The sequence below is a fragment of the Thunnus maccoyii genome, chromosome 19, assembly GCF_910596095.1.
Source record: "Thunnus maccoyii chromosome 19, fThuMac1.1, whole genome shotgun sequence".
NCBI lineage: Eukaryota > Metazoa > Chordata > Actinopteri > Scombriformes > Scombridae > Thunnus > Thunnus maccoyii.
Window position 1 is genome coordinate 751993 of NC_056551.1, and position 11190 is coordinate 763182.

The window sequence follows — 11190 nt, forward strand, 5'->3', positions numbered from 1 at the left end:
CAGTAATCAAGGTGGGAGGATATGAAGGCATGGATGACTTTCTCCATGTCAGAGGTACAGGGAATTGATCTGAGTTTGGAGACAATACGGAGCTGAACGGAACTTTGTTGTTAGTCAACTTCAGTGCTGAATCAAATATGACTCCAACATTTTTTGCATGTAATTTAACAAAAGGGGTTAATTAAGTGCCCAATGAATGTAGATGCAATGATACAAATTATAATGTTGATAATAAGACCATCACTGATAGCTATGGTCAAAAGTGTATCTGTTGCACCTGTAACCAACCCCAACAGTGATGTCACAGTGTGCTGACACGCCCTGATGAACATCTGTCCATCACTACAGCAAGCTGAGATGTTAAACCCCTGGAGGGTCAGGGATTGTTAAATGACTCTTTAGAACAGCTGTGAAGCAGTTCCTCAACACAAAATCAAAAATAATATAAATCAGGTATATCTGTGATGACATGATTAGTTCACAATCATGAATGCTGGAGATCTCTGTGAACTTTCATGATGCACAAGCACTGGAGTTGATGAGACCCACTTGAGCAGTGCATTAGGAGTTGTGTGTGTTTGTTGGTTTACCGGCTTGTTGAAGGTGCTGTCACCTCTGTCCAGGCAGCTGCTGTCCTGGAGAAAGCCAGGGGCAGACACAGGTGCCCTCTGCTTCTCCTCCACAAAGCTGTTCTCCACTGCCTTACACCACTCTGTCAAAACTTGCTGCTTTTTCTCCTCTGAGAACCAATGCATGTAATACACAGAGAGGAGATTAAGACAAGGCCAACAGGTAAGATGGAAGACTGTGATGAAATATTTCATTAATATTTCTAATTATTTCATTCAGTCAGAATAAAAAAGTTTCATACTTCTCTGTGTCTCTTCCTTGTATTTCTTCACGTCCTTATTGTTAAAGCCCGTCAGCCTCAAAATGTCCTCTAGAAAGAGTTCCTTCACTTCAAACTGTCTTCCTTTAACTAAAAAAAATATTAATTTATCAAACAAGAAACAGTCTTATTCTTGGATTTAGGTCCTTATAATGCTTAGCAATTTTCCATTAAAAAAATCGATAACAGAATTTTGGAAATTTAAATATTTCAAGTTTTCTAAACTTATATTTATCGTCTGTCAGATAAATGTACAATTAAGATTTTGGATTTTTAAATCTATTTTTTATCTATGGACTATTGGATAGGAAAATAGACAAACACAAGATTAACAGATGTGGTCAAAAAGCAGCTGGCTTTTATTCATATTGCAAATGGCCAACATGACAAAGGTGTATACATAGACACCAAATAAGCTGCATCGTGCTAACGTCATTATATGTATAATTCACGGTCGGACTGGACACATAATCAGGATCAAATACATTATCACTGTTAATGCCGATGTTAATTTTTGCTGGAGAAAAATGGGCTTAAAACAAAATGTACTTACTGGAAAAACTGAACATCCGACTCCTTAGAGGGTCTTTTAATACAACCAATTGCTGAACAAGACTTTTTTTAGACGACCAAAATGTTACAATTAACTTTCATGAACTTAAAATACACGGAAATAGCGACGGCTAAACCTACACCTATACTCTGTGAATCTGGGGTTACGCCATGGTTACATTACCTAACTAACATTGTCGACATGGCAGCGATTTGTCAATCACAACGTTACTATGTCCTAAAACATACACCCTGCTTTTATCTTCAAATTTAAGTTAAATGGGAGCACAATTTATAAAATGATCATGATGTACTGAGGAAGACTTGAAACTAGCGATTGAGACCATAAACTCATTAGGAAACTGTTTACTGAAGTATTAAATCAAGTGACAAGTGGGGTTGTTTTCTCATAGACTTCTATACAATCGGACTTCTTAAGGCCCCCCTCCCGATGAGCCCGCTCTGTTCTGATTGGCCAGCTTTACATATCAGAGTTATGTAACTTTACTTTCATTACAAACCAAACATTTCCTGTTTTACTGTTTCAAATTAATAGCTTTTAAACGTGTTCCTCACTGACTTAGCAGAGCTTCATTAGCGGCGCTAAAAACCGGTCGAAACAACAACATATGGAGCTATTTGTTCAGCAGATCAGTTAGAAATAATGCAGGGAGGAATAGTACAAGCAGAAACAGCCACAGTGAGATGTTTTATGAAGAGTTGCAGACAACCAGCACACCTCCAACAGGTAAACTACTTATTTTACTTTGCTGTACTGTGTAATGGCGTCGTGGCTTGGCGTAACTACTCCTGGAGCGGAGCAGTGAGCTTGCACACTGTGCACGTAGCAGATGTCCATATAAGAAATCTGACACGAAATGACGTCAGCTTGGGCTAAAAATAGAAAAAAAAACGTTGGAAAAGCATAATGCGGCCCCTTTAAGGCACTTCCACATTGGCTTCACTTTTCAGGCCTGGAACTACTCACTTGGGTCAGACAGAATGCAAAGCAAATTTTTCACGTGGCGTGATTAGATACAAAGTCTACGGTGAAAATTTGTTTAGCAGCCTGAGCACAGCTCAACTCGCCTACAGTAGTGTCCATGGCGGTCAGGAGACCAGATGTAATACTTGAAGGCAGGCATGATGATGGGTGAGATGGATGGCCCCAGTTAGGTGCTAGCTGGGTGGTGTGTTTTGCAAAGACAATGGCATATCAGTAGATCAAAACAGTTCAGCTGTATCAGCTTCCTATCAGAGCGATTTTCTGCAAACCCTTCATCTCAATAAAAAGATACTGCTGTAAAGACTAGATGTGTTTTCTGCATCCTGGCCAACTGTCCTAGAGAACGCAACTAGCTGACAAACAAGCAAACAACGCTAATGTAAATGAAACCAACGACAGCTGCTAAGAGCATTTATTCGATACACATAGTTTATAGGACTTACGGTGGATAACAGGACAGGAGCCAAAGTATTGGAGGAACAGGTCTATATCCAGAGCAGCACTGGACAGGATCAGTTTCAGTGTGGGGATCTTCTGCAGCACATCCCGCATCTTAGTGAGCAGGAAGTCAGTCAGACCATCACGCTCATGTACCTCGTCCTGTTAAAACACAACAAGTCACTTTAACATGATGTGTTTGCTCAAAGAGTTCAAAACAAAAATCAAACTGGGAGCTAATGGAGGTTTGAACTGAAACGCCTTTTTAAGAACAACCCCAGCTTCAAATACTAGTATTTCATAAAGAAGGATTTCAGAGATAGTTTTTTGAGACTGTATGCCATGTGTGTTTGTAGACTTGATGCTCACCACAATTACATGTGTGACAGTTGTGAGGCTGGCATCTCCAGCCATTAATGTCCTGAGGAAAACTCCACTGGTGCAGAAGGTCAGCAGTGTCTTAGGAGAGACCCTGAGGTTTCAAAGTCAACAGTTACAAGAATCATTTCCATATTAAAAAATATAAGTGCTGTCCACAAGCTCACAAATATTACATTTGAAAGTTTGATGTAAATGCTGAGTTTGCAAAATTAGCATAATTACTCGACAAGACTACTTATACCTGGGTAACCCATCCCCTCCTGTTTGTCTCAGTTTTATCATGATATTAAATGTAATAATACATAATAGGCACGGCAAGGATTTTGCTAAGCAGTAATACGCAGAAACCCCATACAGTCAACAGACTTCTCAAGATTCAAGACTCAAGATTTAATTTATTGTCATTTTCTTGTGTATTTGCACACACAAAAAACAAAATGCTGTTCCTCCTAGCCCAGAGCAGTGCAACAACAACAGAAAGGATAAAGATACACTGTATTTCTAAAAATTCCCTTTTTAAAAATCATAAAAACATATAAATCCCAAGAGAAAAGAAATTGAGTTGTAGGGTCTAGGAGATGACTATTATTTGTAAATGATACCTATATTCAGTTCTTCATATCCTGATTCTACTTTCTATGACACTATGGTAGTAGTAGTGCATACTGCCTGCTTCTTCCTGCTCCAACTAAACCAGATCTCTAACCTCTACTTGCCATTTCTCCTCATACATTGAGAGTGACCCACATGATGTTGGTGTGTGTGAAAGAGGAGGCCAACATTTCATAACACACTAATGTATGTTAATGGGGTGGACAAAATATTAGGAACACTCCAGCACACCACCACAACCCACTACAACCTCAATAAAAAACAAACAAGTAGAATTATCACCTTTCTGACAACATCAACAAAAACTGAAAATGTATCAACTTTGTAGAAGTAGAATTTATGGTGAGTTGTTGTATTGGATTGCATTAGATTGCACAGGTGTTCCTAATAAAGTGCTTGTTGAGTAAATAGTTTATTTTAGCTGTAAATCATGCAAAGATATTCCAGTAGAGCCCCAGCATAAACATATGGACCTGGAAATTTGGAAATATGTCCCCTTTAAAGTAGAGTAGCATGCTTATACAATTTGAAGGTCAATTTTGCTAATCAGAATTCTCTTCAATTCAGTTAGGTGAAATGCATTCAGTTTCCAAATCATACATAAAGATTTAGAAGGTGAAATTCAATGTGAACCAATTTCCACATTCAAAACACTGGTTAAAGCCCTTTGGAAGTAGTCTTTTTTTATTTAACTGGTATATAAATCAAGTGGGCTTGACTTGCTGATGGGTAGCTAATGTAGCTCACTCATCTTTGAATGGAACTAGTTACTTTTAGTGTAGATTAATAAACAGACTCTGCTCATGTACCTGCTCTCTAGTCTGATGTGATAACCGACAGTCTGGCCCACACTCTCTCCTCTCTCAGCTGCCACTCTCTCAGCCACAGCGATGGCAGCCAGGCGTCTGGGCTGAGTGCAGAAAATCCTGCAGGGCTCTCCATTCCTGCTGCAGTCATCCAGCAGGAACTGTGGAATCTGAATACATAGTGATATTGGATTATCCCACAAAATTTCTCTCTCTGCATGTTTCTTGTCTGTATCATTGCCCCCCCCCCCCCCCCCAAAAAAAAAAACATGCTTGCTTTGAACTACTACAGAACACCTGTGCAAGTCAAACCTGAATAATCTGAATATATGGTAACTTTCTGCTTTTTTGACTTAGCTTTGGAACTCTGATGACCCAGACACGAGCCCTCGTGACTAAAACAGTACCATACACACATTTGATCACAAATACTAGAACTTCACAACATCTTGTTATTGATTTGCCCACCTGTGTGGTTTTTCCAGAGCCGGTCTCTCCCACCACCAGCACCACCCTGTTCTCTCTGATAAGCTGGACGATTTCCTCTTGGCGTTCATGCACAGGCAAGGAGCATCTGAAACTGTCCAGATCCGATGGACTCCTCCTCCGAGGCACCATGGGAATGCCATTGTTCAAGCGCCCACTTGCCCTGTTCTTGTCACAGCTGTTGTCTGAGGGAAGACGAGAAGACTGTTTACACCACACCGAATGACTTGCTAAGAGATTCAAATCATGTTTAGAGGATATTATTTCTATTAGTCGGGTTTTATGAAAGGTCAACACATCTCTAATAAGATTCAACTTGAATGAATGACAAGGTATTAATACACCCCCGCTGCGTTGCTGAATGAGCTGCATTCAAATAAATGAGAGAGATTTTTTTTTGTTCATGCAAAGCTAATGCCTGAACGTGGCCTAAGTCACACAGAAATTAGACAAAGAGTGGATCAGACCAAAATTGTGACTTTGTTCAATTGCAGGTCAGTAGCTTCATGTCTCTGGAAACCCTAACATGCTAATCCATACGCAAAGGTATAACCTTCATAAATCTATTAACATTTCACGCATATGATCCAGAGAGCAAAGAGTCATGAATATTTTTTTTTTTTACAACAGGTGGGCAGTATAAACAGAGATATTAATTATCACATCATACAGTTCACTGTGAGCATCAGTGTAACTCACTGCTAGAACCATTCCAGTTTACTCACTGTTGTAGTTCAGACTCAAACTCACCAGGCTCCGCAGCCACAGACATGCCACTGCTGTTGCTGGGCTGCAGGTCCGTGCGTTCCTTACTGGTGATGGGAAACCTCTGAAGCAGGCTGCGGATGAAATACAAGGAATTGTGGGAGAGTGCGAGGGGCATGGTTGGCCGAGGTTTGTCTGAACCATTCTTCTTCCTGATGGTGAGGAAGCGATTCAGTCCTTTCCTGAAAGACAAGGAGAGAAATTTCTTTTCCATTAACATACTTGTTAAAACTGATATGGGCTTGTATTCATCAAGCACCAAAAACTGTTCAGTGGTCTTACTTTGACATTATTTTTCATCTTATCTTCTTTAACGAGGGTATAGAGTGTGAACATTGTGAAAACAACATAATAAATCTTACATGATAAACTTAGTTAAATAAGTTTTATTAAAACTTGGGTCTTATTTTTGCAATTTTGTTCATCATCTTGATCAATTATGATCAAATACATTACTGAAAGCTAGGAACACAATAACATTTTACAAAAAAGTCCCACAGGGCCTTAGTGAGGACAAACCACAAATCCAGCGTCATTGCTTCAATTTGTCAGCCTTAATTTCTACATTTTACTGAGTGTGACTGTATATAACTTTGTAAATTACTCATTATTCTTTAAGCACAACTCCTCAAAGTGATACTCAGAAGCTTGATGAACACAGGTCCTTACCCCTTGCTCTTAGAAATGTAACCCAGAGACTGTGCCATACGATGAATGAAGGCCCTCTCAGTACTGGACAAGGAGGAGGGAAATTCCATCTCTGTTCAGTCAGTGGAAGGAAAGGGTAAGTATTAGCACATTTTACACAACTTGACCAGTGGTATACCTCCGTCATATGATTTAACAAAAACTAATGTTGTACAAAGGCTGACCAAACCAAATGTTTTACTGCTTTATTTTGCTATAAAACAATAAAACTGCATGATACCTTTCTGGTCACTGTAGCGAAACTTCTCCAGAGAGAGGTTCACTGCTATCTTGACTTCTTCATCTATGTGAATTTCTTTGAGGCCGTTGGAAATGGAGGCCCGGGGAGTTGTGCTCTGGCTCCTGGCTGGCTTTTGTGAGGCTGTACTGGCGTTCGACATGATGCACTGCAAAACAACATTTATCTTACCACAAGGACAGCAGGAATTCTTGTGCTCAGCAAGTGTGGGCGAAACCACTGACTGTATATAAAGATGGATGTTATGACAGCTCGACGGGACATGAGCCAAACCGAAAAATCAAAGCACAAGTCAAATACATTTTTCCCAAAGATGATTTCTGTCATTTTAGATGGCTCTTATCACGTTGATGTTTGTCCAAGTGCTCATTTTTCTTTTAAGTCTGTTTTTAATTAGTTACTTGACGATATAAAAAAGGGGTCTGACATCATGATTGACAGCTGTGACAGCCACTCTTAAATCCCCGTCAGGCAGCAGGACAACTGAGGGGGTGTGTCCTGCAGTTCGTCATCCCACCCCACCATCCAACTCTACTGTGCATACTCTGGCTCCAAATGACGTCATACAAGCAAGATGGCAGCTCCCAGAAAGGAGATGTTTTGACTTCACTTTTTTATAGCAGTAGGAAGTGGAGATGCATGGTTCATATTTATATACAGTCAATGGGACTAAACACATATACAGCTGTTCTTTTTCCTTCAGCTTATACTGTATACTGGACACATTAATCATACAAACTGCTGTACATTTTGTGCACTTTCATGTCTCCGGAATGCAACCAGAACTCAACTAATGACAGCAGTGGGAAAACTAGCCTAAATAAAACACATGCTTAAATTGTGCGTCGATCGAAAGGTCCATACTGTTAAAGCTGACAGTTAAAGATATGTTGGGAAATTTGGGATTGAAACAACAGCAGCTGTAAAATATAATGCATTAGTACAGGTGTTGATGTATCAATAGCAAGGTGTTCTGGTATTTCATCATGTACTTTTGGTGGACAAAATAACAATAATAGTTCATAATATAATGCTCGGGCTGGGTATAAAACCTCAACACTTTTTAAGTACATGTCCCTGGTTTGCATTGAATGCTTTGTCAGGTCCTCTTATTCGTTCATAAAATTTTTCCGGATTGAAGTCATAACTTTTCCAAACTTCATACAATTCCATTTCATTTGAATTTCATGTATGGCTGCTGGTGTTAAAGCTGGAGTGTGGGACTTTTGTCTCCCCCTTCTGGCAGTGAGAGTAATTACAAAAACACTGTCAAAATATACAAATGTCATAGGCTCCACTGTGGCCTACTCCGTTTCTTACTGTTGCGGCTGTAAAGTGGTGGATAAATTGTTTTGAGCGTCAAACAACCCCTGCAAAGTGCCTTGTTTCATTATCAGAATTGGATCCATACGGTTCGCTAACATTTGGAAAGTCTAGGAGAGCCACACCATTTAATTATTTTATCCCCATTCAAGTTTGCAGGGGGTTAACCAGAAGTTAGCTACTCGGCCAGCGTAAGTCTCTAGTGTGCACGTTCTGCCCATAGAACATGCAGTATGCATTCATCCATCCATCGCAGGAATGTCAAACCCGACACTAGGACTGAGGTCGGAAGGTACATCCTATCGTCACGGGCATGAATGTAACGGATGTTCATTTATATGTAAAAGTTCCACACTGCAGGTTTAAGACAAAATTAAATGCTGCTGTATTTCTGAGGTCAGAGTGGTGAAATGGATAAAATCCTGTAATATTGTGTCTGTAATTTTATATTGTGTTATTCATATGTATCATGATACAGCACATTTTCTGTTTTTGATGATTTCAGCAAATTGAAAGCCTGACAAGACACTTCATCACATCGATGCAAAAATACAAAAATTCAGTTTTTCCATAATTCAATCCTGCTCATTGATTTATAATGTTGTCCACAATGGCCCATTAGACCCAGATATATTAAAGGGAGAACTATCACAGTATAAATAGTATGGTAATATCTCTGACAGATGAAAAAGTTATATTGTCTGCCTGTATATTGTCATATTACCCACCCTATTGAGAAGTTTGGCTTGTTTTACAGATAAAGGTCAGTTTATTCCTTTAATTTTCACCTCTAATCTCTTACTAATTTCAACTAGCAAGTGGCTAAAAAGCTACAGGGGGATGCTCTGGGAATACTGGGGAAATTCTGCAGATGTGAAATATGTTTAATTAGACATGTGAAATATGTTTAACAATAATTCATTAATTTTGGCCCCCCATGCTACAGTGCAGTGAGTGAGGAGACAGTTTAGATCCAGCAGTGTGACACAACTGTAACTTTTTTATATCAAAATATTATGCTATGTCTTCCATTACTACTACATTTCCACTTAACCAACCAAGCAAGAATTTTCTCGGTGTATTCTGTAACTCTTACCAGACTGTAGAGTGTTATTGCTTGACTCAAGCTGATGAAGGTCAGAGAATAACGAACACGGCTGCTGTGTGAAACAGACAGAGGAAGAGAAGGTCATGTATATTCAAGTTATTTACTTTCAGTAAAATGTTTTTGGTAGTTGGCTGTTGGTGTTTTGTATTTTTCAGTTGCTGGTGGACTTGAAACTTGTACTTAACTTAAATTTTGACCAGGTAAAATCCCAGAAGTTTAAAAAAGGTTTATAAACTTGTAAATGGTGAGATAAGACAAAGGCTGAGTGATAATTCCGTATTACAGTCACTGTAATACGACACAATTCTCATTTCAATTTGATGGTTCACTGTTCTCATGTCTGAGTGAGTGACAATAGGTTAAATTTAACAGCAATCTGTCACAGCTTGAACTGATTTTGTTCTCCTAAAATAAAAAAGCAATAATATTCAAATCGAAACATTTCTGACACATAGCCACAGTTAGTCTTTTGTAATTATTATAACGTTAATAGCTGGCGCTAAGTGTGAGACAACGCTAACTAATACTTAGCCTATTATGATATAAAGTTAGTGTAATTACATGTTCCTATGTAGTGTAAATTAGAGACAAGCCGAAGCACTGTTGTGATGGAACGTTAGCTTGTTGACTTTTAAGATGTCTCTCCACAAGTGGCTCGTGTGTTTCATTTCACCGGTATCGAAACAGACAACTAACGTTAACTTCACGCTAGCTAAGTTAGCTGAGTGGCTGAGAAAGTCATAATCAGACAACTGCAGCTAGCTATATGTCCAACCTTCACAAAGAATTTAACGTAGATATAAGATTTCATGTAGTTACTGTGCCTTGGTTAATGAAGAGCTGACGGCACCAGTCCGTGCTGTGGGTCGTGCTCCATTGAAATATTCGCCTTGTTGTGCCTGTGTACCACCGGTACCGGCGCCGCCAACAGCGAAAGTACTTCCTGTCCAACTCCTTCAGAATAAAAGACTGCAACGCTAATATGACCCTGTAAACATAATTTTACTCAGAAAATAATGACATACATTATTTCTGATGTTTTACTATCAATAACTGTTTAATAGAGGTTTGTTTAAAGCTCATTCGTATTTTGTTGGAAATGTCTGTTTTGGATTACTTTCTTGTACATCAATGTTACACAATACTGAATATCAAACCAGTCTTTAAAGTCTGTACTTTAGCATCATGCTAAACTTTATATCTCTCAAAGTGAACCTTTGACATTGTGAGAAAGTTAAAAAGACATTTATGTAACCTTATCATATTTATTTCATAAAGTTTGATTTTCCGATTTCATTCAGCCTTCAAAATAAAAGCATAGTCCAAACAATAAGTGTACTGTTTACCTGGAAAATGTTACTCACAAATGTGATTTTATGTGTAATTTGTTAAAAATATACTTTAACAAATAATTAAAAATGAATGAGTGCATTCCTGTTGAATATTTACTGTAGATATTCAGTGTTAATGATGAAAAAAGGGGCCCCAATCATTATAAGGAGTCATCCTCTGGGGAACTTTAATGTCCCCTGCAAATTTCAGTAGCTGTTGAGACTTGCTCCAAAGTGTTGGACAGACACAATGTCCATTGACCCCGATGTTCATGCAGTATTATCTTAATATAAATGTTAATTCTTCATATAGAGCTTTTCTTGGAAACATACTAAACATGACATGTCACACTTAGTTTAGATTCTGTTCAATTCAGTGGCATTACTTCCCTTGTTTCTGTTTGGTGTGTAATGTTGGAAATACATTATATTAAAGAAGACGCATTCACAAAACCAAGGACTCAATAAATATACAATTAGCCCCAAAACGAGCCTTTCTCCTGGAGAAAAGATACACTGAAATATTTGATATAGTGTATGTTTTTAT

General features: G+C 38.7%; 1 protein-coding gene across 5 annotated transcripts in view; it reads right to left on the bottom strand.

The window, feature by feature from the left end:
- LOC121885362 (3'-5' RNA helicase YTHDC2) overlaps positions 1–10252 on the bottom strand; it is a 50211-nt gene extending 39959 nt beyond the window's left edge. For 3 of the 5 annotated variants that reach the window (XM_042394741.1, XM_042394738.1, XM_042394742.1), the window contains exons 1-11: positions 10137–10252; positions 9301–9364; positions 6864–7029; positions 6605–6695; positions 5921–6117; positions 5153–5355; positions 4688–4854; positions 3255–3357; positions 2891–3047; positions 872–979; positions 591–739 (exon numbers count right to left, since the gene is read on the bottom strand). In XM_042394741.1, coding sequence (XP_042250675.1) covers positions 591–739; positions 872–979; positions 2891–3047; positions 3255–3357; positions 4688–4854; positions 5153–5355; positions 5921–6117; positions 6605–6695; positions 6864–7023 — 1335 coding nt within the window. In that variant the 5' untranslated portion in view covers positions 7024–7029; positions 9301–9364; positions 10137–10252. Of the gene's footprint in view, positions 1–590; positions 740–871; positions 980–2890; positions 3048–3254; positions 3358–4687; positions 4855–5152; positions 5356–5920; positions 6118–6604; positions 6696–6863; positions 7030–9300; positions 9365–10131 lie in introns of all 5 variants that reach the window. The other 2 variants (XM_042394739.1, XM_042394740.1) reach the window with 2 other exon arrangements.
- Between the last annotated feature and the right edge of the window lie 938 nt (positions 10253–11190).